Raw genomic sequence first — 27,546 nt, forward strand, 5'->3', positions numbered from 1 at the left:
AGCCCCACCACAGCAGGAAGGTGAAAGGTTTGAACACACACAAACACACACAGTCACTACCTCCAAGCTTTCAACCTCACCCGAGAGGCAACCCTTCAGACTGAAAGCGAACACACACCCACAGATGGAGAAGGCAAGGAGGGGTTGTGAGGAAGAGAGAAAACATACACACTTGCTATTCGTACTATCACACACACACACACACACCATAGATGAGCTGTAGCTAGGGATCACAGAAAGAGGCTCATTGTTGGAGCTGAAGGAAAGAGAACCTTGGGGATCTGAGCAATACAGGCCTTTCAAATAGTAATATTATCAGTGAGATTCAAGTGTGTTTGTGTGGTGTGTGTAAATGGGGAAGTGGGAGAACGACAGACACAAAAAGAGAGAGGGAGAAGCAGGGGGCCACGCTACCCACAAGTCCTTGTAGCTCTGTATTTTCACAGCTGCAGCAAGTTTTGCTCGCCCTCCAAGTGTGCAAAGCAGATACCACAAGAACCCATCGACTTTCTGCAAGACACGCATGCACGTGCACACGCGCGCCTCTGAAATCAAGCTAATGTCTTGACCCGACTTAACAGATGTATGAGGAGGAGACAGTGGTGTTCTCTGGTGTGTGTGCGGGGGTGACGGGGTCTCTCCGCTGATTTAGAGGGGCTGGGGGGATCACTTTCTAAAACCAGGAAGAGTCTCGTGGGGAGAGGGAAATGACGAGGCAAATTCCAAGGCCTAAGAGGGTAATAAAACTGAGCAAGAGTGAAAGCTTACCAGCTCCTGCCCTATAAATCCAACTGGAATTCAAAAGCTGCTTTAATTGTAGAAACATTTTCAAATGGATACGGTAGGATGGTGTAGAATAGAGTGTAAGAGAGACAGGCAGTGATAGTAGCCCCTTTCATACGGAGATCCAGCAATATTGTCTTAAGTAAGAAGACCCCTCATTATGCCAGCTTTGCTATTTTGACAGAACCAAACAAAGCTGGCATAATGCCGCCCCATGTTTGATTTTAGATAGCACGCCGAGGTTCCAGAATTAGAGGTGCAGCGTCAGCGTCTAGAGTGTTGTCCCTCCTGCCAGCTCTCGCTTTTACACAGACGTCCATCCGGCTCTGTGACTACCTCTGCTGCCGACTTAATGCCCGTACAACAATAACCCCCCATTCTGTATTCATATCTTCTATATAGAACTGCGACGCAGCATAACGGTCCAACATTCTTGCCTTGAACAGGCTGTGTAAAAGGGACTACAAAGAGAGAGAGACAGAGAGAGAAAGATTAGATTTCCACAAGGGAAACTTGGCCATTGTGCAGTACCGGCTCTGAGGTTTATGGGAATCAGGGACCACATTCCCAAAGGTGCTTTTAATTTGAACACAGAGTTCTGCTTAAACCCTTCCAGCTGCCTTGCCCTTCCCCCACATACACTGATTAAACTACGGATAAAGAAATGGGAAAGAGAGAAGAGGGTTGTGCAACACTCTAAAAGTACCCTGCTGCTCCCGAAAACAGAACACTGGAAAAAAACCTCCATCCCCTGTTCCTCGTCTGGTAAACAGAACACCTCCATCCCCTGTTCCTCGTCTGGTAAACAGAACACCTCCATCCCCTGTTCCTCGTCTGGTAAACAGAAAAACCTCTCTTCCCCTTTCCTCCCAACTTCTCTAACCTCCTCATCCTCCATGGATCATCCCCCCGGACCCGCCCGACTTCTCTGCCTGTTTCCTGGAGGAAGGGAAAGACAGTCTGGACTCATTAACTGGAGTTCAGTCTGCCTGAAATTGCACTATAAAAACAACATAATTGGAAAAGCAGGCAGTTCTTTTTCTATTTTCACTCCAAAATAACATAACAGGGGTAGACAGTTCCAAAGCCCTGTACAGTGTGGAGTTGGTGCACTGTCTGCAGGGTCCATCATAGTTCAGTCAATCTGATTTTCAAAGTCGTTTTCATACGATAATGTGCTTTTTTGACACTATCCAAAAATGTGAATGCATTCAGCTGCCCCTCCCATAACCTCCACCCCTCCCTCTCCGTCTCCACAACCCCCCTTGCTAGTCTCCTTGCACGTTCAAAACTCTCCCCTCTGCCATCTGGAGAAAGCATCACAACCAGAACACTCACTAAAGAAGAATGAAAATAAATTTAATGAAGGAAAAAAAGTATAGAATGCTCACAAACGTGGTACTTGTTAAGACCAGCCGGGGGCATGCTAGGCGAGAGAGAGAGAGAGAGAGAGAGAGAGAGAGAGAGAGAGAGAGAGAGAGAGAGAGAGAGAGAGAGAGAGAGAGAGAGAGAGAGAGAGAGAGAGAGAGAGAGAGAGAGAGAGGATGGAGGAGAGAAGACCAGACCCTGTCAATATTATTCAGGCATCGACGAGAGTCAAAGAGCAGAGAGAAAGAGTAATGGAGGGGAGGGAGTGAGAGCAGAAAAGGGAAAAATTGAAAAAGGGAAAAAAGGAGGGAGATGAGAGCATTCAATATGGAGTCGGAAGCGTCCTGCTCGCCTCAACACAGCACACGGCCTGCTGTGGGGATCGTACAACTTGGACCTGACACACACAAACATATAAAACCAGCCGTATAATATTTTTTGTCTATAAATAAGTGTTTTCCAGAGCAGCAGAGGACCAGAGTCTGCTCTGAAGTAGCACCTTTCCATGCTCTTTGCTTGACTGGACGGCAGCAAGCATGCTCCCTCATAACCTCCGATTAGACCCTACAAGTCCTTACCTCGGGTCCCAGACAGTAAACCTCAGCTGGTATTGTGCAAAAGGGTTGATTTCAGGAAGCTTATTATTTCAGATCAGTTAAAGGGCTTAAGATTGTATTCTGTGAAGTTGGCTAATGTTGCTAAATGCTGGTAAGATGAGGTAAGACAGGAGGAAGTGGAGGTTCTGGTCAGCAGTGTGGGTGACTAGTAGTTGAGACTGGGCCGTAGCACAGAAAAGTACAGCATGAGAAGGACAAGGCAGGGTGGAGATCAAAACAAAAAAGGAAGTGAGAGAAACAGCCTGTGTGTGAGAGGGATAAAAAGAGAAGCGAGCACATCTGGACAGTTCATCTGTGGCATGCTGAGGTCATGAATCACTGTGAAGGCAAACGCATCATTTCCTGTGTGTCAATTCCAGTCATTGGATGCCTGCTGGTCCGGGGTTGTGTCAAGTGAACGTCCCTGCTCCCCTGCTGTCACACCAACACGCCAAGCGCCGCCGCAAACTAGCAGGACAGTCTGAGGGCTGTGCCTGGATTACTTTACCATATACATGCTCACACAAACATACATACACACACACACACACAGAAACGGCTACTATAACCTCAGAAGACTCAATATTAGATTTAGGGCCTAGTTCAGATTTAAGACTGATAATGTAGAAAATAAACTACTACTACTACTACTACTACTACTACAACAACATACACACACGCAGACAGAAATACATACACTCTCCTACTTTCGAAGATCTCTAGGAAGCAGGAAGTAGGAAGTGGACTACCCTTCTATCGTTTCCTTTTATCTGCAATAAAGTCCCGGTCCTTTAACCACTCTCTGACATGCAGACACAACAGTGCATGCACGCACGCATAAAGAATGTCATTTTACTTTAGGATTATACAGTCCAGAGTTCTATTCCCATTAGCAGATGTAGTTCTCATACACTGCTTTGTATGTTGGTGTATGTGTGTCTTGAAGTAAAGCTGATGAATCCAGCAGAAACTGTTGGAATTTCCTGCACATACTTTTGGTCCACAATGGTCCAACACACCCTGCCAGTTGAGGGAGTCAAGTGCTCAATTAGCCGGGGCCAGGGGGTGAGGAAAGGGAAGGTCAGGGAGGGTGAGCGAAGCAAGCAATTGTGAGTGCATGCGTCCAAAAAGGTGTACTACTTCCCTTTTAGTGTACTCAAGATGGAGGCTAAGGGAGATGTTGAGTGTACTACGTAGAATGGTGTACTACAGTGTAGCACACTACTGCAGTGTACTCACGGTGAAGGCTGAGAGAGATGTTGATGATCCTCTCATCTGTGAAGCTCTTCAGGTTGGGGATCTTGGCACACTTGAGGTGTGTGGAGACCGGCGAGTCTCCCACATGGATCCAGCAGACTGTTTCCTGTGCGTACAGGAAGTCCATGGCGGTGGTCTGCTTGGTGCTGGTTGACAGCAGGCTGTGGACCGTGGTGCCGCTCAGAGTGGTGGCCTGGATGTTCTGGGAGTTGGCGATGAGCAGCATGGGCAGACGATCCACTGGGACTGAGAAAGGCCAAGCAGAGCAAGGTCAACCACACAGGAAGCCACGCAAGAAGCCACTGGCAAAGGCTGACGAGCGCACATGGAGATGCCTAATAGGCTACAGTTAATGGAGCCATGTCAAGAAGAAATTCAAAAGGCATTTATCCTTCGATGTGGTCAGCAGAGCTGGGGTAGCAGTTACAGTAGCAGTACCGTTTTTGGCTTTGCAGGAGCGGTTGTCGGGCTGCGGCAGGTAACCTTCCACACAGCTGCAGCTGTACGAGCCCTCAGTGTTGGTACAGGACTGACTGCAGGTCCCATACACACCGCACTCATCAAAGTCTGAAACGTCACCGGACACACACACACACACACACAGTTCAGCTCAGTTCCATTGTTAGTGTCAGTAATGTTTTACAGTAGTTCGTAAGGAATGGCAGTTGCCAAACAAGCTCACCTTTGCACGTCTTGCCATCTACGCCGATCTCATAGCCACTTTTACAGTAACAGGCAGGCCCAGAGTGGGTGACCGAACAGTTGTCCTGGCAACCCGAGAGCGTGCAGTTGGAGGCAAACTCTGGAGGAACAAGGAGGGAGGGGAGGGAGGGAGGGGGGGTAAGTTGGGGTCATTTGGAGGAACACAGAGGAGGTAGTGTCTGTAGCAGTTTCCAGGGGTTGCAGAGGGAGAGGGGGCACTGGGTGGGGGCAGTATCCAGGGAACACACAAAACAAGAGGATTTAGAGAACTATAAAACCTTACATAGGAGAGTTAGTTAGGCATTAGATAATGTCTCATAGGTGTCTACATGTCCATGGTGTATAACAGTCCTAGAGAATGACCAAAGGAAGTTTCCTGGGTCAATAACTTTGGCTGAGTCACTGATCAATAAAAAACATGTTAAAGTTACAGCTAGTTTATCATGGTGGAGGAAGCCTTTTGGAAACAGCACCTTGTAGTTCTGGCTCTGGCTGTCCTGTTACACAGCAGCAGACTCAGAGCCAAGGCCATGCCTGGAGGCACTGGGAACAGGACGGCCCAGGGTTGCAGGGAAGGCCTAGCTTTGGATAGCCTGTAGCTGAGGGCAATCAATATGCTCCACATGCAGCCCAGTGAGCTGACCCAGCAGACAGGCAGTGTGTGTGGGAGCTCGTCATGGAGATGGTGGTTTGGGAGGGGCTCTACAGTAGGGGGCAGTATGTGTTGTACATGGGGTGGTGTGAGGTGGTAGGACTGTGATGGTCAGTGCTTGGTGCTGGTGTTTAGTGGAGGGTACTGAGAATGAGTTCTAAACCAAAGCACAGCGGGCATAAACACACACACACACACACAATGGGGTCTTTGTGTGATCGGCCAGGGAGAGAAATCCACAGGCAAACACTGCAGCCTGAATGAATACATCCCTCCCAGTCAGCTCGAGCCAAGGCAGTCTGCACACACACACACAAACAAGTGTCAAAACTTCACACCAACAGCAACAACAACCACACACATGCATTCACTAATGCTGCATACCTCTTATACACGACAACTTTGTCTGAAGTTCAAACCTGACCAAGGTAGAAGTCACAGCAGAGACCAACAGTAGCAGACACATCAGAGACCAACAGTAGCAGACACATCAGAGCGCCATGACTACTATCACTCATCAACGACTCACCACCTGGAGACCAAACTAGGCCATCACCCTGTCACAACACTTCACACACACACAGAAAGAGTGAGAGAGAGTGAGAGAGTGAGAGAGAGTGAGAGAGAGTGAGAGAGAGTGAGAGAGTGAGAGAGAGTAAGAGAGAGTGAGAGAGAGTGAGAGAGAGTGAGAGGGCAGAGAAGGAAAAAGTGCAGAGGGAGGTAGACATATCAAAATATATACTTTGACATTTGAGTTCTTAAAGATAACAGAAGGAGCTCCATGACGTTGGTCTGCTGGAACAGACAGACTTATCTTCATATCTGCTCCTGGCACGTGGCATTCCAAAGCTGCAAAGCTTGGTGGCATATCTACAGTAGCTGCCCCACATTACTGCAGCTTCCCCTTAACACACCTTCTCCACATCTCTCTCTACGAAGAGGACTGATGCTGACAGAAATAAAACCATGTTCAACTTTGCTGTGGACTGGCAATATCAGCAGGGGACCATGTCTATGAAAATAGAAAATCAAAGTTTAACCAAAACTTGCTTTTCCACATAACCATATCGTGTAACCATATTTCAGGGAAGGTTACTCAAATGTTTCAACTACGTATCTACAAACTAGCTACAATGGCAAACAAACTTGGTCACATGTGAACCATATATTGCCAAGTGTTTCCACAGTGAGAGATTATTTTAGGTGGATGTGAATGGAATCATAAACTGTGTTCCAAACACAGCCTCCACTTCCCTGGGACACAAGTCCTCTAGCTGCACTGAGACAGAGACACAGTGGAAGATACAGTACATCAAACGGGGCTCAGATTACAGGGTTGGCAAAACAATTCCATGACAAGTCTGGGCACATGTGCATCCATAGTAAAACCAAGCAAACACAGTTGTCTATAATACAGACAAAGAATTTGTATTAGAACAAATACTGCAATGTGTAGTATTTGCACATAACACAAATATCGCTCATCTGGGAGTTGTGTGTCCTCCTGTCAATGCATTAGACCCCCTTAAAGATCAAAGGATGTCTAAGGAGATGGAAACACACACAGACTATATCCGTGTTACTCTGTTAAATATTTCATTCCTCCCTCGCCTTCTCTCAGAGGAGATGGAGAGAGAGAGAGAGAGAGAGCGAGTTAGAGTGAAGGAGATGTAGAATGTCCACCCCATTCAGACAGGGGAAATGACAGCCGTCCTTATGAGACTCTCCTGTAGGATCTGAAGAGAAGGCAGTGTGGCAAGGGCAGTCTGGGGCTTCGAGTCTGGCAGTCTGGGGCTTTGAGTCTGGCAGTCTGGGGCTTCGAGTCTGGCAGTCTGGGGCTTTGAGTCTGGCAGTCTGGGGCTTCGAGTCTGGCAGTCTGGGGCTTCGAGTCTGGCAGTCTGGGGCTTCGAGTCTGGCAGTCTGGGGCTTCGAGTCTGGCAGTCTGGGGCTTCGAGTCTGGCAGTCTGGGGCTTCGAGTCTGGCAGTCTGGGGCTTCGAGTCTGGCAGTCTGGGGCTTCGAGTCTGGCAGTCTGGGGCTTCGAGTCTGGCAGTCTGGGGCTTTGAGTCTGGCAGTCTGGGGCTTCGAGTCTGGCAGTCTGGGGCTTCGAGTCTGGCAGTCTGGGGCTTCGAGTCTGGCAGTCTGGGGCTTCGAGTCTGGCAGTCTGGGGCTTCGAGTCTGGCAGTCTGGGGCTTCGAGTCTGGCAGTCTGGGGCTTCGAGTCTGGCAGTCTGGGGCTTCGAGTCTGGCAGTCTGGGGCTTCGAGTCTGGCAGTCTGGGGCTTCGAGTCTGGCAGTCTGGGGCTTCGAGTCTGGCAGTCTGGGGCTTCGAGTCTGAGCCTTAGAACAACTAGAGACTTGAAGCAGCAAAACAGCCAGACTCACCTAGAGAGAGTCCTACAATACGTTCAAAAGAACAATATTTAGGTTATGTAAAATACATAAACACATCATTTAAAACCATTGAAAACGTGGATGAAACCTTACACTTGAGTCAGTGTCAGGCAGACAGGCAGGCAGGCCCATCCCTGCTGGAGGCTCTGGTGAGGCACACAGCTGGATCCCTTGAGATTCCCAGCCTCAACATCACAGGGACAGGATATACCATGAACAGGTGCACACAGAGGACCAGTGTGTGTGTGTGTGTGCACATGTGTGTGTGCACATGTGTGTGTGTGTGTGCACGTGTGTATACGAGTGTGTATGTGCCTGTGCCTGCATGGTTTCCTAATCCATGAAGTAGAGCAGATCCACACCTCCACACCCTTTGTGCCCCTCTGACTTTATCCGTTGGCCAACCATGACTTGTGCCAGCCAGCTGTATCAGAAACACTGGTGTTGTTCACCTCTCAACCATGTCCTCTGGTTCCCCCTCTGTTAAAGATGCCCAGGTGGTTCACATGACAATGTTGTCCTTTTACTTCCTCTACTCAACCACATCACCACGTGTTCCTGGTTAAGAACTCGAATGTGAATCGTTGGCACAGCTAATCCATAAACAGCTAATCCAGGTTGATAAGCATGACTCAAGCACACTCCCCGGTTTCTGGAATTTCATGACACACACACACGCCAGTTTCAACATCCACTCTGATCCATCTGTACCCAGACATGACATCGCACAAACAAGGAAGAAAGGTGAAATCTAAAATGTTTTTTTCCTGCCTTATATAAAAATAAACGTGCATAGACTCAAGTGTGGGGCCATGGGATAAACCTCCTACATGGCCATGTCTGAAGCTATGTGCTATGGTCATGACTGTTCTGGAGAAGGCAGAGAATGGAGGTCCATCCTACACAGAGCTGCAGTTAGCACCGTGGAGAGCAGGAAGGACAAAGAGGTAGAAAGATGATTCTCCCACAGACTCCCACTCTTTACTCACTTTATACACACACACACACAAATGTGTATTTACAGAAAAACTCAAATACTGCACAAGCGACACTGACTAACTGTGCAGTATCAGAATAACAAATTAGGTCATTTTTGGCTCATGAGTATGTTGGAGTGTTGTAAGGATGGTGTTGTGGGCGGGCCTACCTCTGCAGTGAGGCCCCTCATCCCAGCCATCGATGCAGTCAGGGACTCCGTTGCACAGTTTGCTCATGTGGATACACACCTCCGTACCCCCACACCTGAACTCATTAGGGGGGCAGCGCGACACACGACTGTGTGGACCTGAAACACACAAAAACAAACCATCATCAACAACATAACAACTGCACAGATGGGTCAAATAAAAAGAATATATATATATATATATATAAATTAATAACACTGGGGCTCTCTCTCCTGCCCTCCCCTCAATTTTCTTGCACAAGAAATTATTTCACAATAATTGATTTGTCGTCTACCATCTCATCTTCCATTTTCTTGTAGTCTTCCCTTTCCCTTAGTACTGAGTCTATTTACAGACCTGCTGTATGCAGCAAATTTAAGAAGAACCACAGGCCAGAATAGAACATCTTGCGGAATTAAAACGGAACCGCTGTTTAGGTAGGAGATATAAGGAGAACATACAATCCCACCATTACCTTAGTTACAGCCCAAATGACTACCTTTCATCACTCACACACAGACCAGAGACCAACCCACCGCTCTACTCAGCCTCTGGTGGACACTGATGCTGAGCCAATGAAGAGGAGACGTGGAAGAGAGATCAGGTGTGAAGGTTGGGAAGCTCCGCCCTGCCCAGGGCACTGCACTACCACAGCTTCATTCAACACCCATCTGTTTACATTCACATCACTGCATGCCATGAGATTGTGCTCTCCGTATCCAATTATTATGACAGTGCTTAGGGCATCACACCTGGTCGGGACTGGCATTGCCCTGGGCTTTGCCCACAAGAGGGACTCAGTGAAGTGAGTCAGCAAATTATATGAGAAGGACCAGCCTTTAACCTGCCAACCCCTCCAGTCTGTCTGGTGCCCAAAGCATCACGTTCCAAATCACCCACAGCCTTCCAGCTGCCCAGGTCTATTTGTTAAGGTTTAATAGAGGATCAAATCAGATTTCACTGTAGTGCAATTACTGTCCCAAGAGTTCATGGTTTTCTTACACATTTGTACAGCAACTGAATAGGCCACCCCCAGGGTCGAGAAGTCCACCATGCTGACACTAACATCAGCTAACTATCCAGTAGTGGTTGTACTCTTGTGGCTCAGACAACTGAGATTTCACTGCAGTAACTATGCGATCTGTATGAAATCCTGACTTAGGCGGGAATGTACTGTACAAGACGCTATCATGGACAGAGTGTACTTTTAACTCAAACAGCCAAACAATCTTGGGTTCTCTTGTGGCATCATGTGTTTGTGTCTGAGTCATCCCAGACAGCCGGCTTCAGGCTGTCCGTCCTTCTGTCCGTCCTTCTGTCCGTCCCTTTGACTCAGAGCACCGACACGACACGCTGTCTCGTCTGAGACACATTGTCAGAACACGGTCCTGAAGAGGAGCTTACCAATCCAGAACAAACAAAGTATGACTGCGGAATATAAGGGAACTGTATGGATAATTATAGGTCATTGGTCTAGCTGCTACTTAGCCTGTTTGCTAAAACTGTAAGTGATGCAATCACATACTCTGTGCTAATTAGCATCAACAGGAGCCTTCACAATGCCTTAATACCAGTCTTCTGTGTCTTAAACGTAGCATCCAAAAGTAGCAAGTTATCATTAGTAGCTAACACATTCATGCGTGAGACAAGCCCTGCTGAGAAAACACATTTTCAAAATAATACGAATGTAAACAAGATCCAGCAGAGGTCCAGGAAAAGACTCTTCTCTTCTGGTCGCAGCTAACTTTCTCTGCCCACAAAGAAAACCAAACTGTTAGTCTTGGCAATCTGTCCCTCATCCCTCTCCCTTTCCTTCCATACCTCCATGTCTGGGGTGACTCAGCCAACATCTGCTGACCCATTTAGGAAGAAGAAAAGACAGGGAGACAGCAACACCGATATTACCCAAGACCTGGACAGAGAATTCGATCCAACACTAAGAGTCTTCCATCACCTTTTGACTTGTCAGTGCTCTACACATGCTACAGGGGCTTCTAATGTCTATTTGTTTCCTGGACTGGATCTCCCTGCACAAATTCCAGCGTTCTGCTGCTACACCAAGGTGTGAAGGAGGGAGCAGGGTGTCAAGGCGTTCTGGATTCTATATCCTCACTACTGACACTGTGATGGTATCAAACAAGGAAAAGTGAGTCTCAAAGCTACGAAACGTGGGCATAGTTGACCCTAGAGCACCATACTGTCCATGGTCTGTGGTAAGTTCCTGAAAGGAACAGCCATACATGTCCCTCGCAGACAGCAGAGTGGCTGCCGACGCTTCCTCCACAGGTCTGTCTGGCTCCCAGGAGGGCTGGCTGGTCACACAAGACACCCTGTGTCCAATAACCAAGCACATCCATACACAAACAGACGCTCCCCTCTGCCTATACAGTACTTCCTCCACACACACACACACACACACACACACACACACACACAGAGAGTTGTCCCAAGCATTTGCCCCTGCTAATCATTTCAGTCCTTCCTAGTTGGGAATATTACATAACCAGGTGGCGAACTCAGAAGAAATGTTTCAATGTACAATTTTCCCCAGCAAAGCAATACAGATGAGGAGGCAATACCTACAAAACGATTCTTCTAGCAAGACTAGTCTTTCTTTAGATAAGCTGTGATGGCTTTTTCCAGTGACTTTCTACTCAGGAATTCGTTTCTTCTTTAAGCATATACCAAAACAAGACTGCGGACTGTGGTGGATTTCAGACAGCTTGCACGAGTGCTTCTCGAGTCCTTAAGCCTCTGATCACATGGAGCATTTCAGTGAAACGAAAAGGTGGGGGGGTTTGTGTGTGTGTGTGTGTACGTGTGTGTAGGGGTTAGGAGGTGACCAGAGAAGTAAGGCCATTGTTTGGGTCACACAAATCGGCCTGTACAGTCTTTCAAGTGATCCTCCTCCTCCTTACGCTTTCGGTGATGTCGGTGTCAAGCACCATCACATGTAGAACACGATGGAAGCCAGCAGGAGCAGGGTGACAGTGAAGGAACCTTCTAGAGACTTCAGAACTTCAGTGTTGAGTGGTCTCCAGCACTGGAGCTGTGCCAGAGTGGGGCAGCATTGGGGACTGGGCTTGGAGGGGTGGACTGGGTCTGGCTCCGATTGACACTAAGCCCAAAGCTTGTTAGGCTGCTGGGGATTTTCCATTCACTGCAGAATTCTCCATTGTCCATCTACTTTACAACACAGTTGTTATTCAACCAAACATAAACAAACAAACAACAAATGTTGATTTGAGAGGAAAAAGAAATATACTTTCTCCTGGTCTACTGTAGCAGGCAAGAAGCAGACCATGTCTATCTACAAGCATACACTGAGACCATGTCTATCTACAAGCATACACTGAGACCATGTCTATCTACAAGCATACACTGAGACCATGTCTATCTACAAGCATACACTGAGACCATGTCTATCTACAAGCATACACTGAGACCATGTCTATCTACAAGCATACACTGAGACCATGTCTATCTACAAGCATACACTGAGACCATGTCTATCTACAAGCATACACTGAGACCATGTCTATCTACAAGCATACACTGAGACCATGTCTATCTACAAGCATACACTGAGACCATGTCTATCTACAAGCATACACTGAGACCATGTCTATCTACAAGCATACACTGAGACCATGTCTATCTACAAGCATACACTGAGACCATGTCTATCTACAAGCATACACTGAGACCATGTCTATCTACAAGCATACACTGAGACCATGTCTATCTACAAGCATACACTGAGACCATGTCTATCTACAAGCATACACTGAGACCATGTCTATCTACAAGCATACACTGAGACCATGTCTATCTACAAGCATACACTGAGACCATGTCTATCTACAAGCATACACTGAGACCATGTCTATCTACAAGCATACACTGAGACCATGTCTATCTACAAGCATACACTGAGACCATGGCTGACACACCCTGGAAACCCAGTGTCTTCGCTATGACAAATACTCATATTATCACAGGAACTTAAAATGAGAAATTGCACCCTCCCCCATAACTTCCTATGTTACCTAATAACTACATCATTCTGTGAGTAGCAAGTTTCACATAATCAACACGTCCAACATATTTGAGAAAATTGACCAAATAGGAAATCGTCTGGGCTTGTACAGAGAATCACTGTGATTTCTGAGGGCAATTGTCCCCCATAAACTAGCCTGTTTCAATATGCAACTGGATAAATCTAAAAGAGCATAAATAAATACGATATGTTGGCATGCCATGGGCCCCTAATGAGGAGGTGCCAGTAGGCAGGGTCTCTAACCACTAATGAGCATCTCCTGTCAGGCCAGCTCTTCCTGTGACCCCCCCAGCCGGACGAGCTGTGGCGTCAGGGTGGGGGGAGAGGAGGGGGGCTGACACTTTCTTGGCCTGAGGACAATCCCTGACCCAGCAGCCCAGCAGCACCTCATAGCTGCCCCCTAGCCTACTAAACCTCCTGCAAAGCTGTGAAGCAACCAATCCTAGGGCACTTATCTCATTTTCAGAGGTGTGGAAAATGCACAAATCACACTGGTCAGGGCACCCGTACAACAGACATGGCTGATAATCAAACCAAACCACTACTACTGTAAAGCAAACCCCTTACTTGAACGTGTTAAGAGATGAAGAACATTTGTATTGTGTAAATAATAGCACCCACTCGCAATACAGATAATCTGCAGTCATGCAAACAGACACTTTCCGTACTTTCTTGTTCCCGAAAAAGAGCTACTTGAAGTTCATAGCCATCTTCTCATTCCCTTTCATGTCTCTACAATAGAAAGAAGATTTTTAAACCCGAGGCAATTGCGTAACATTTAATGGAGAAAAAAAAATGCTACAAGAATGATGTGGCCTGAGGTGACCCACTAACTGGAAGCAACTTCTTAGGACGGATGAGAGAAAAACAACAGCTCTTTCTTTCATAAGTCAAATACGGAGAGGGAACCGCTCAGATCCATGTTCATTGGATTACACAGTGTTTCGCTATCTGATACAAAAAGAGAGAAGACTAATTATCCCACACAAGACACAGATATGCTAATGAGCGAGACAAGAAAGGCTTGAGGAGGGAGGAGAAGAAGGTATGAAGGAGAGAGAAGAAAGAAAAGCAAAAGCCTGAGACGAGAGCAGTTAGACGCCTACAGAGGGAGCCAATCTGTCTGTTGAATAATGGATGGCGCTCATCACCGGATACAGCTGTTTGTACTACCACCTCCTTATCAAACACTAGGTGGCTTAGTCAGCACGTTCGAATAGGTGGAGGGGAGGTGGAGAGACGAGGGGAGGGGGAGAAATAGAAAGAGAGAGATTGTTGTTTCTCCCTCCCTCCCTCCCTCCCTCCCGCCCTGCTGAGATTACATAATAGCCATTTCAAAGTCTAAGCCCCTGACACGCTTTTCTCAGCTGAACAAAGGCTCTTGGCCTCTATGGTCCTTCCACGGATGGGGGATTGGGGGGGTGGGGGGGTGGGGGGAGGGCAGGGGGGGTGGCCTCTCCCAGGCCCCATCGCTCGCATCAAAACTGCTGTCACCCCATAATGAATGTTCCACTGGTCACATATTGGAACATTCGGATCTATTCATGTTTGTTTTTGCGGGTGCGTGTGGGTGCGTCATGCCCGCTTCATCTCAAACACACGGAGAGTCGGTTTCAGAAACAGACAAAAAAAAAAAATGTACAGCCAATGTGAATCCTTTTGAGATCTGAGCTAGGGTTAAGTACACATCCTCCAAGGTTGTGTGGAAACAGAGTATCCACTAATAACCCGAGCACTGTCTGCTTACTGCTGAAGACTCTCCACCCCCCAGATCGGAGCATCCACAACAGAGCCTTCCAAGCAGAGTCAGAACCCCCCTGGCCTCACACCTGCAGCAGGCTCTTGTAGGGACAAGGTGCTGCGCCGCGATCGCCTCTTTCATGTCGAGTGCTGCTGGGCGCTGCTGACATGTTGACGACTATCTGGATTGTATTACTGGCTACTCTGCGAGTGGCCACACCTCTGGGAGAGAGGGGCAAAGCTTAAAGCCACCAGCTCCAGTCACGTGTGACTCACCAACGCAGAGCAACTTAACAGCAGACTAACCCTCCATTATAAACATAATTTGTTTCTTCTACTGTGGCACGTGTTCTAGCCTTGTCTGAAGACAGAAGGGACAGTAGCCAAGTCTGGAGCTCCATATCCTCATGATAAAAGACTACAGCTGCTTCATGTCCAAACAGGCTCTCAGACATGTCATAAAGAGTATTTCACCTCCTAAAGGGCTAATTGTACCTTGGGTTGAGAGATGTCTGCAGAGCGGCCTTGTTAAAGGCCAGGGCTGGGGGCGTTACTGTCGTGTTCCACATGGTCCTGTCCTTCCACTTTTATGGGGCAGTCAGACTGAAAGGCACGTTTTGTTCATGCTCATTATTTTCAAAATGTGTCTATTTGTTTGAAAGTATGGTGTTCATCTCATATATACGAGCTGTCTACATATTGTGGAGCAAAACAATATATTTGTTTAGTCTGTATTCCTCTCTCTTCCTTCTCTGCCTGTGTAAGCCACCCAACCAGCAGGCTTGACACAAAGATGCCCATTGTGGGGGGTGTTCACAGGAGGGCCAAAGCAGCTGAGCTGGACAGTGGCTGGCTTCACAGGCCAGGGCTACCAACTCAAACCCCAACAAAAGACAAAAAAAAACCTCAACATGAATAAACACACAAACAAGCCCCAATCATGGATCTTTCATGGGTCCAAGAGCATTTGCAAGCCACACACCACCACGGCCCATGATGAGACACAACCCTCAGTGTTACGGAACCTGACGAAATTCTAGCAGTCCACCAGGACTAGTCGAAAGCGTGATACTATGTCAGATACACCACTTCATTTTCTTGTTCTCCTGCCATGTCACTACTTCCTGCTTCTCAACTGAGGAACCCCAGCTCCTGCCCCTTCCCCTCTGACTCACGGTGTGTGGGGCTCGTTCTGTTTAAGGAGAGCTGGAGTCGTGCGCTTCCTCATCTGCTGCTTCTGCCAGACAGAGACAGGAGATGAAGGTACTTCTTATTCTTTTATCCCAGTGCTGGCCCAACCCTCCGGAACCTTTACAGTACATTAGGTTGTGAAACATAATAATTGTTTCTTCATGGCTATATGTGACTCTGATGACTTTCAGCTCCCTCCCTCGTCTAGACCAACTCGACTTTTCTTTCTCACTAGCTCATTTTCTCCTCTTTCCACCTATTTATTCTCCCCTCTCTTTCTTTTGCTCTCTCTCTGCCTCCATCCATTCCTGGCCTTGGTTCCTCTTGGAAAACTGCAGGCGTTTTGGAGCAAGTAGCTGACCGACCTGACAGCGCTGCTTTGATTCTCACCCCGGGGAGACTCCTTCCACCAGCGTCTGATCTCTAATGAAGACACTGAGTCAGGGAAAATTGACGGCAGTCTTTTTATAACACTGTCCCCTCCCCCCTTTCTCTCTGGGTTTGTCTCCTGACTGCCACCTCTGTGGCTGTGAATGTAAAAAGAAAAGAAGAAAAAAACACATCTTTTAGAGAAAGACAAACTTTGCAAATCTCCTAATTGAGCCTGACTGAACAGCCTGATGGCTCATGTGAGCTCCTGCCAGGCTTATGAAGAACACCTCTGTTTCCTGAACCCAGACAGGGTTAAGATGTGTTTAGTGTAATGACACATCCATTTCTGAATGCTGACCAATGGTTACTCCTATATTTATACTGTGTCCTATCCCGTAGTGTTCATATTAATGATAAGTGTGAAATTGGCCCACAGTCATCCATTTATTCACACAAGCCAAAGGAGCTGTCCACAAGGATAGATGTGGTGTAACCCCGCCTAACAGCTATCAGGGGATACATAAACAACCATCAACAAGTCCAGCTGATTAAGGAACAGACTTGGAGTCATTCACTTATGTACAGCCATTACCCACTTAATACAAATGTACACAAAAGCATTAAGAGTATGAATGATTTAACAGACTGCTGGATTAGCAGTATGGAATAGACTTGACATCCTAAAGAACTCTAAGTGGAATACAATGTACCTCTACAGATTTCGATAAACGATGTGTAGGGGCCAGCTCCAAAGTGGAGCTGGAGTTTGAGATGGAGATGATGTCCTCTGTCCCTGACGATCATCTGCTCAGTAGTTGAATGTCAGCCAGAGTTCATCATGCCAGCCAGCCAGCCAACCAGGGCCAGATTATAGTAATCAGGGTATAGGAGGGCCAACACACAGTAGGAGGATTGACAACATACACACACACACACACACGTTCAGCGTGTTGGACTTACAGACATCAGGCTCCTCATCCGAGCCATCCGGACAGTCCTTCTCCCCGTCACAGCGCCAGCCCTTGGAGATGCAGGTCACCTGGTCCTTGCACACAAACTGCTTGGGGCTGCAGGTCTTCGGGGCTGAAAACCAGGAAACAGGAAGACATCAATATTCGGTTTCCAATAGAGGACAGACAAAGCTGAGAAATATGATCAAGATACGTTTTTCAAGTCCCATCACCAGCCCACACACACACACACACCTAATGAGCTTTTGCATCTAGGCCTGTTCACCCCCCCCAAACTATTCAGGTCAGTGTTCCCAGACCGGCAGCAGTGATGCAACACGTCTACCAGCAATCAAAGGACATCTTGTTCTGTATGCACCCCTCCTCCTCCTCCTCCTCCTCTCCCCCCTCCCAAACACAAGCCACACACCACCCCCACGAGTCCCTATCCTAAACCAAAAAGGGGGAAAGTATTCCAAGACATCACCTCAAATCCTAACACACCTCCCAGTGTATGACAGAGGGTGGAGGGTGTGCAGGTTTAACATGCTGCTTGCTGGGCCCAGGAGATTTGGGGGCTCATAAAGGAAGCATTAGGAATGCTGACCTAAAATCCAGTCAGGAAAAATAGGAAACCAGAATACTTTTGAGGAGACCTTGAGGACTTTTGTTTTCCCTTTAAATTCACAGGAATTTTCCAGCATCGGTGGTTATGGAGAAACATGAACAATGCCCCATTACTGTCAGCTGGGTTTCATCAATAGATTCAGCTCTCATTCACAACATCATGACACGAGAAGCACAACATTTGGGATTGTGAACTTCACTGGCAAGATTTCTCGTGTTTCCCAAGAAGAGCCATTTCTAAATCTTTTCACACATGGATCCACTTTTCATGGAAAACATTATACTAATCGAGAGACCAAATTCCCCTACAGAGAGAGAATACTACAGCAATGACACAGCATATCGGAAGGACCTTGCCCATGGAATGCATTCACTTTGAAGCAGCAGTACTGTAACATACATTAACACTCAAAAATAGGCATGCACACAGACAGGCACACAATGCTACACACATTCATGCCCACATCTCAGATCTTTTGTTTATTGATGCCAGTAGTGGATCAGATGGGCACAATGCCTGAGTACATGAACATACTTCTCCCTCTCTCTTCTTGCCAGTGTCATTCTCGACCTCCCTCTATCCCCTAGAAGTTGTGATAACCGTAAACATTCTCTAACTCTATTGTAGCATCTCCTCTAAAAGAGCCCTTCATTTTGTGCTTCTGTCGTTTGGTCAGGATGTAGCCACCACTGAGACTTGCTGTCAGCCACAGGGCTGTTTTCCTCATGTTCTTGTGTGCTGGTGCTAGTGTGTGAGCCACACACACCTTTCACACCTCTCCCAGTGTAGGCTGGTTTAGTGAACCTCCTCACACAGCCTTAGACACAACCCAACAAGCAGCCCGACAGGAAGCCCCCAGGGAGGACAGGAAGTGGGTCAGGAGGTTATTACAAGTACAGTGTACCAGGACAGACAAGGGGCATTAGACTGTAAGAACCACACTTATGTCATGTTAGGGACTCTTGGAACCAAAAAGAAAATATCACAAACGGTAATTTGTCATCTGGTTGAGTTGGCACACAGAGGCAAGAGAAAGAAGAGAGGAGTGTATGAAAGATAGATATCTACAACTAGAGAACCCATCTACCATTCCCAGGGCAGCTTGGGACAAGGAGGGTAAGAGGGCTAGGAAGAGGGGGGGTAGGAGGTGTGGGGGGAAGTGTGATGAGACAGGGGAATGTCACACATGCTATCAATAAGCCGCCTGCTGCTTCGACTTGTTTACCCAAGTGGAGGTGCTTAAAAACGCTCCTGGGTCAACGCCATTTGGACTGGATTACAACATATGCCCCCCGCCCCACCCCCCCCCCCCCCCCTTCGCCTTCCCCCCTCCGGGGAAACCACGCAATAACAACAATTAAACAGTCTTTGATTGTAAAGATGTGTGGAATGTGTTCATTAATGCCAACCCAATATCTGCAGAGCTCATCTCCTCTAGGGCTTTAAGTAATAAAGGTTCAACTTCTGCTGTAAACCTCAACAACATTCCTGGTCTTCAGAGCTTGACATGGACCAAGCGCTTGATTGGACTGACCATGCAGGTATGATGGTATACCGTACAGACTCAGACTCACAGATAGTTGGTCATGTCTGTACCAGTGTGGTAGGTGGAGGTATATGACATGAGCTGTGATTACCTGGTGGTGAGCTTCCATAGTCTACAGTAGTCTCACCTATTTAGCCCCAGCATGTAATCAGACAGGAGGCTGTGGATGCAGGTGGGACTGGGGTTGTTCTGTGTGTTATGTGTGGAAGTGTGTTCTCTTTATAGCCTGTCTGTACAGGCCATAACACATGGACAGCTGCTTTCTCAAAGGACATGCAATGCTGCCTGGATAAACCTCCTGAGATGGTGAGACAACAGTATGGTTCAGATCCCTTCTAATCTGAAGACTCAATCTTCTCTTGGCTATGAGCGATTGTTGCCTGCATGGACTCATTGCATTAAGAGTACAGACAAACACAAAGACACCAGGTGCATGCTGCTTGAAGAGAGAGCATGAGTTAACTATTGGAACCGTTAAACTTGGCTACTGCCAGTCGACTTTGTGATGTTCATATCACGTCAGAAAACACAAAGATTAACAACTTGAGTAATATTTATTTATTTATGGTCTCTCTCTGGGTTAGGCAATCGAAATACTTTCGTCTACAACTCTGACCCGAGATACCAGACAGTTCTGCTAAAGATTTCTTTTAGATCCTAAGGATGTTTTTTTCCAGCAAAACTGAAGAACAAAACAGAAAGTAAATAAAGAATTCAGCACCACTGGACTGTCCATGACATGCGACACAGCTACAACATCTAAACTATGTGCAGAATGTACTAGAGACTGCAACAGATACAAATAAAGAAGAAACAAAGAGAAGTGTTGAAATGCTCCAGTTTAGTTCTCCGAACACTGAATCAGTGGTCAGTGACCACTGAATTCTTAATCTTGTTTTTTTCACTGACAAGCCCATGTTTCACCAGTAATGAGAAAGCAAACAGCTGCAACAAAGACTGAGGCACAGGAAGAAAAGGAGGGAGGACAAGACAAGGATGGGAAGGGGGGTGCAGAATATTTTCAGCCCCCCTGTCTTGTCTTAGAAGTCCTCTCAGTTGACCTCAGTGTTGACCTGAGGAGGCTCCTCTGTGCATCTGAGGGCCAGGAGAGGAGGGGCTCAAGGCCTCGGAAAGAGTTCAATAAAAACGGTGGGTCCCCCTCCTCCTCTTCCTCCTCCTTCTCCCTCCCTCCTTCCTTTAACCAACCACACACGAGCAATGTTTTTTTTATGGAGAGTGAAAAGAGGGCAGCATAAAAAGTTTGTCACGTTACAAAACTGAAAAAAGTCTCCAGGCCCCAGCTGCGTCTCTAAAATAAGAGCTCAGGCAGAGGTTTGAGGGACTGCAAAAATCAGAGCAAACTCAAACCGACTCCGGTAAACAAACAATAACGAAGAGAAAAACAACAGAAAATTCACACTGACTCTGGAACTGGTAAATGTTTTATGAAAACACTAGGGTTTCTGATTGATCTTTTAAGATTGGGAGTCGTTTTTCTTGTCGAGTTCCTTTAAGTTGGGATATTTTTAATGATCTGTCCTCTAGATATCCCTGTAAATGACACAGCCCTTCATCCCCATCACGTCAGAGCAGATACTGCTGTGTGTTGGTGCAGTGTTTTTCAGTGTGGCTGTAGTGTATTTCCTGTGTGTGTTCCTTGTGTGTGTTCAAGCGTGTGTATAGGTGTTTAAATGTATACGCAATAGTGCGTACGAGTGCGTGAGCCTTCTGAGAAGTGCAGAATTAACAGCAGGAATGTGCTCATGTCTGGGGAGGGCTGCCAAGTCAAATGGGGCTCACCGTGAGGGACAGCACAGGCCTCCCTCTGACTTGGGATTTTACAGGTCAAACGTGAGCAGACACCATCAATCCACAAACGGTTTTGTGGTATGGAGAGGCAGAAAGCCATTTAGAAGAAAGAGAGAAGTCAAATGTGATCTTATTAAAGTGCTGCTTGGATGTCTGACTGGGTTTATACAGCATATGAACCCCAGGGCAGTAATCGAGCATGACCGTCGTGTGTTCTGTTCTGAATGTTTGAGCCCAGTGGGTGGAGACCAAACCTCCTCCACTTTAACATAAGGATTAACTCAACTGCAGCAGAGAGGGGAAAACCCATATAGGGGCATGTTTCCCATTGAGCCAGCTCAGTTACCTTACCATGAGGGAAACCGTTGCATTTCACTAAGATACAGGGTCAACCCTGTGCCACAGGACAAGGGCACAATACGTGCCTGCAAGTAGTGAAGGAGTGACAGTTAAAGCTACTTAGACTACTGTTGAGGGAAACGTTTTCGAGGAGATTAGGCAAAATCCTTTAGTGCCTTCTCACGAGACCGGCACAAGCTAGCAGACTGTGTGATGCACAAGCTCCTGAGACAGGCCGTGGTTCACCACAACCCCTCAACTAGTCCCACCTTCCCACAGACAGAGAAGGTTACCCACAGGCTTCAGCCGTGGAGAAGTGAAAGGATGAGATGATGATCTGGGATGATGTGCCTGAACCTAGACCACCGCAATTGCAGTATCTGTGATCCATGCAATTTTATTGTCTGTAGTCATGCACCTGTTGCACAAGGCAAATTCAACCTCAACCAAAAATCGCAGCAATTAAAAGTTGCTGACATTGAGATGATAGACCATCAAGCCGATGCAAGGCTTGTGGTTGAGATCATCTGCTATTTTCATTTTCCACACACAGACTTGTTTAAGAATGTCACATTTAATGAACAGTGAGTAAATGTCGAAACACTACAGGCTGTATGCAGCAAGGAAAGATTGTGTGTCAATAAGTGTGAAAATTGCTCAAACTTTCATTTCTGTTACATCACCAAGGTTCATAAACAACATCCTTCTCCATCTACCTGCATCCTTGGTCTGTCAGGTGTAGAGGCAGTATAAGACTCACAAGCCACAACACCACCTGTGATAGTTGGTTGTATCAGGTACTAAAGTCAGTCAGGTTAGTTGACTACCATATTGATCAATGTAAATGCCAGTCTTCCCTTACCGGGAAAGATGTACTGGAACCAAGTATTGAACACTGGCGATGGGTTTTAACACATACTGTCTGTCCCAGATTTGTATCTTACATATGCAATGGTGTGCCCATAAGTCATTCCTGGCTAGACATTGAGCCAAAGAGAATTCAGGATCTGGCCCATCACACCACACTATCAGAGGGTAAGAGGTTAGGGGTCAAACGGCTGGTCAGACAGGGTTACAGCCCCAGGGAGTAGGTAGGGGTCGGTCAGTCAGTCAGTCAGTAATGGAACAACACAGTACCCATCGCCCCTTTGCCAGGGGTTATACCACCTATCTGGGTGTCAGTGTCAAGTGAGCTCTATGAGCAGTTTGAGACTGTCATTCATCACCTACAAAGACAGTCCTGCCAGTTTGAGACTGTTATCCATTAACCACAAAGAGAGTCCCGTCATCATCCCGCCAAGTGCTTCATTTTCTATTCAAAATCAGATACAGATCAAAACTCCTCCATTAAATCAGCTTGGTTCCTGTAATAACATCAGTCCTGTTTGAGACCAACACAGGTAACAATGACATGACTGTCAAGGGTGGTCTGAAACTGACAACAACCTGTGAGGAGATTTGTTTGGACAATGCATGTCCTAATGCATTTGGGCTGTGAAAGTGAAGTTAAACTGAAAGCTTAAGTGTAGGGCACAGATAACAGAAATGGCCTCCTTGGTTCTTGGATGACAATGACATGTGATGAAAACCTCACAAGCTAAAACTGTCCTCACCAGTGGTTGATACCCTACACTTATGGTGAGGAAGCAATTACGGAAAGTTTACCAATAGTGAAATGAGGTCTGCCAGGGGTCCGTTTAGGTAAACTGTCTTTGTCTACAACTTTGGGGCAAAAGTAAATCAATGGGTTTGTCCCTTTCCCAACTTCTTCTTCCTCCATCTTAATTCATTGGACTGCCTTCCACCCTTCTCCTTGGCCTTTTCTCTTCCAGTGTGTTAAATGACTCATGTCAGAGCTATGGTCATCTGATGTAAGCGTTTCCATCACCACTATCCAAGACTTAGCAGCGTCTTGGGACAAACGTCTAGTTCTTACTCAATTCTGTCAGCTGGCCAGCCAATAAGAGGACCTGCCTGGGAATCCAGTTTACAGAGCACCAAGCATGATGGCTGACTGTGGGGCTGATTTTCCAGAACAGCCTGGAACCTTCTTTAATTCTAATTGTGTCACACTGACATTGAAAATGGAGACAGATTTTATTCAGTATGGTGCAATGTGTACATTCCCCCAATCTCCTAATTGCTGTGCCCACTTTAGTCAAGTTTGCCATTTAGTTCCATATAGCTGATCTCTGGAGCCAACTCTCTGAACTTGTTTCAGTATGATTGAAGCAATGTGCGTCTGTAGATGGAGTGGTGGAGCATGTCAACTGATGGTTGACTGCACTAGGCTGCCTATGACTACAGCATTTGGGAGAACACCAGAGAAAAGCAAGACGGTGAGAGTACTGCACTTCTGTCTCCTCACAGCACTTCTCATCTTGCTTGTGTAACAACGCTCAACCTTTTCCCTCTCAGAGCACCCGTCTTTAGTAAATCCTTCCTATCTGCTTGTGTTTAAGCACAAAAGATCTGAGGATTCCATCTGGAGAGAGGTGGAGAGCAACTGTCTCTTTCCCCTACCCAGTAACACAAGACACTCCACATACCATAACATCAATGACCTTTCTTCATCCAGATGTTACTCGCTAAAGTGAGGGATATCTAAAGGACTAGTTGTCCCATGATGTTTGAGAGCTGGTTTCCTCAAGCTCCCTGTAGTGGGCTCTGCGGTTCCCCAACTCATCTAAGCAAACACATTTAGGCTCTTTTGGGGATGTCAACAATAAGAATATCTCTTAGATGTATCATATCTACAGTGCCAGTGAGCCTTATGTTTGTTTTTTTATCAAACAAAAACTTCGGACTAAAAGTTCAATTTTTGGTATTTTTGAAAGGTAGCAGTTTTACAGTTCATGTCTCCCTGGGCCACTGACAGAAGTCCTTTCCTCTGACGATAGAAGTAATTGTTCTCTTGTTGCATTGACATTGCTTACATAGCAGGGAATGACAGTTAATTTTTTCATGAGGGCCTTTTCTTCCATTCTCCAATTAATGGCCCTGAATGAGCAATTTCAGACCGTTAGTGGAGATTTCCTTTTGAGCACCAGCCAGTTAAGGTCCAATTAAACTCTTGGTCTGATGGTGTCCAAAGTCCTTTGTCCTGGCTACCATAGAATGACAAGCATTGGACAGCCATGATGCAAATCTGTATAAAGGGGTCATTTAGACATAAAATGTTGGACTACTGTCCTCTCTAAAGAACTTCAAAAACCCACTAAATGCATCTATTTACAAGAGAAGGTTCAGTAGAGGTTATAAATTATAGAAGATAATAATCAGTAGAATAAAAGTCATGGCAACAGCCCATAAATGTGGCATGTGAAGACGGATACTTTTCAGAAGCTTATACTTTCAAAATATTGGCTGGTATTATCTGACACCTCTTTGAAAACGCCCTTTCCCATTATTACAAAACACAGTAGGCGCGCTTGCATTGGTAGGATAATTATTTCCAGAAGTTCCGGATTTAGTGGGACTGAATTTAATGTTGGAGATTTTTGTTGGAGTCCAGTAAAGGTGGTGGACTTGGAGGTGCGAGTAAAGTTGGCCTTGAAACTCGAGGGTTGAAATGCTTGTGAAATATACATTAATATACCTACTAATTACGTAAACAATTTACTTATTTAAAGAGCACAACACGCTAATTGACAATCGGACGTATTCTGACCTAATCAACTAGGCCAATCTGTTCATGTCAAATTGTTTTGTACAATAGATTCAAGTCATTCAGGGTTACGAGGGGAATACATGAGGTGCAAGTGTGTTTGATAGTCAGTGCTTATCATCGGGTGATAATGTAATGGCTATACTGTCATTAAACATTTCTGTGCTGTACAGGCCTACCGCTACATTGACCGCTTCGTGCGCATGTAACAACGTTAGATACAGTGAGGTTCGCAAAAACAATATCAAATGACCAACCAGATATGCTACATTGTCGATTACATTGTCAAAACAACAAAAAAATGTCAACGAAACTAACGTCTAATTGGTGGACTACTCTACATCACACCTATAGTGTGCATGTACTGATATATTGAGTAGTCACATCTCTTGATTGACTTGAGACTCAAAGCCTACAACAGTAGAATATAACCAAAATGCAGCGAGGCATCTAGAAACGTGATGCGAAAGAAACACTTCTTTCTAAAGTCTTACATATGTTTATCATACGTGAAAATTTTTATCTTTGAATGTGAATGCATCTTACCGTCAATGGCTCGAGCTGGAACGATTACCTCCGAACTGTGCAAAAATCCAACGAAAAGCAGCCCTATTGCCAACATGTTGACTGTGGCGCGCAACATCTTGTAAGATAAGAAACAAGACTAAATAATATTCATCAATCGTTTTTAGATCCTGTCAAGCGGGGAAGCTGCGATGTTGCCGTGCCCCGGCGATGCTCCTCTGTATGCGCTTTCTGCTATGCGCAATCAAGCTGCAAGAGATTGTGCACACTACGAGAATAAAAAAACGATGTATTCTCTCAAAGCAAAAACCAAGGCTTTGCCAGCCTTGGATTTGCTACGAGTTCTTTTGATACATGGATAACAGGCTAGCAAACGGAATTGATCATCTGTTAGCTATCCTTGCTTCACATGCAGAGATGAAGAAACGGGGAGTCTGTGTGCCCAAAACCATGCGGGGTGGCCGTTTCTTTGTCCGCCCTCACAGCCGTCGATACAGTTCGAAGTCAAAGAAGAAAACAAAAAAGTATGGGGGGAAAATGGTCTCTTCGCCCCACCACCTCTGTTGCTGGTGGTCATTCAGATTGAGTCGAAGACGAGCATCAACCCCTCAACTCCGTGGACTGATGTTCGTGACGTCATCATCACCAATGGCTGGCCTAGGCTTTGTCCATCGAGCTCTCAGCGCAGCTCGCAACCATTGGCCAATTTCTTTCAGCTTTCCACTTTGCCAAATCAACCTCTACTTCGCTGTGTTCATGGATAATTTCTTTCTTCATTTTAAGGTAGACACATTTGGACGAATGTAGCTTTGATTTTTATAATGATTAATTTCAAGCCCTATTCACAATCATGACATGTTTCACCCCATTATGTTAAATAGGTTATTATTTAAATTGTCGGCGATTTTCATTCAAACAATTTGGCGGCATCGACTCAATCATAGGGATTTTAATTCTCGTGACTTTTTTTGTTGATATTTATATATAAGTCAATACAATAAAACAATATATCAGGAATTAAAAAAGAACAATTAAAAAGGAAGTAAAAAAATAAATAAAAAGTATTTCTTTACGCTGGCTAATTATGAACAGAGTTATTAACACTAGTCTGAGTCATGAAGGCTTTTCATTTTGAAGGGCAGAAGCCTCTCTAACAGCCGAAGTAGGGCTATGTTTAAAATTCCCAGTCCCATTTTTGGAGAAAACCTTTCCTTCCTGGTCCCCTGCCCATCTCCAAGCAGGGGCTCAGTGAGGGCCAGCATAAATCACCGTAAAGCAACAAGAGAGTCTAGCTGTGTTTCACTTTCTAATGTCTGCAGGGCTGAGTCTGCCTAGGGCAACATGGAGTGCTAGGCCCTTCTGGACTGCATAAAAACACTAGTTTGGGGAAGAACACTAAGACATCAAAATAGTTACTTGGTTACATCTTAGTACTATTTTAATATGTGTAGCCTACTTAAATAGCTTTGATAAGAATTTGTACCAGTCAGCCACTGCAGGTTGATCTGTTTAGTTCTTGAATACCAGCTGACATGTGGACGGGCTGCTTTACAGTATAGGCAGTTTTTTTAAAATCTGTTTTATTTTCGTTTTTATATTAAGACATGGTGAAACATTTTAAATATTGATACCAGCACCAAATAATCACCCACAGGAAGTTGTAATGGTCTGCGAAATTGGTTGTTTTTTAGCCACTATTTGGGTATCAATTTGAAATCCTTGTAACAGACTGTAAATTCTTATCCTAGCGCTTAGGACCTACCTCAAATTGGTTGTATAAGAAGATGTGAGAGCAGCCAAAGCCA

General features: G+C 46.0%; 1 protein-coding gene across 1 annotated transcript in view; it reads right to left on the bottom strand.

The window, feature by feature from the left end:
• Positions 1–25,859, bottom strand: part of LOC136940271 (low-density lipoprotein receptor-related protein 1-like) — a 73,066-nt gene extending 47,207 nt beyond the window's left edge. The window contains exons 1-6 of the mRNA XM_067232321.1: positions 25,763–25,859; positions 17,238–17,360; positions 8,896–9,033; positions 4,687–4,806; positions 4,443–4,571; positions 3,987–4,250 (exon numbers count right to left, since the gene is read on the bottom strand). Coding sequence (XP_067088422.1) covers positions 3,987–4,250; positions 4,443–4,571; positions 4,687–4,806; positions 8,896–9,033; positions 17,238–17,360; positions 25,763–25,859 — 871 coding nt within the window. The remainder of the gene's footprint in view (positions 1–3,986; positions 4,251–4,442; positions 4,572–4,686; positions 4,807–8,895; positions 9,034–17,237; positions 17,361–25,762) is intronic.
• Between the last annotated feature and the right edge of the window lie 1,687 nt (positions 25,860–27,546).

Source organism: Osmerus mordax, chromosome 1 (assembly GCF_038355195.1).
Source record: "Osmerus mordax isolate fOsmMor3 chromosome 1, fOsmMor3.pri, whole genome shotgun sequence".
NCBI lineage: Eukaryota > Metazoa > Chordata > Actinopteri > Osmeriformes > Osmeridae > Osmerus > Osmerus mordax.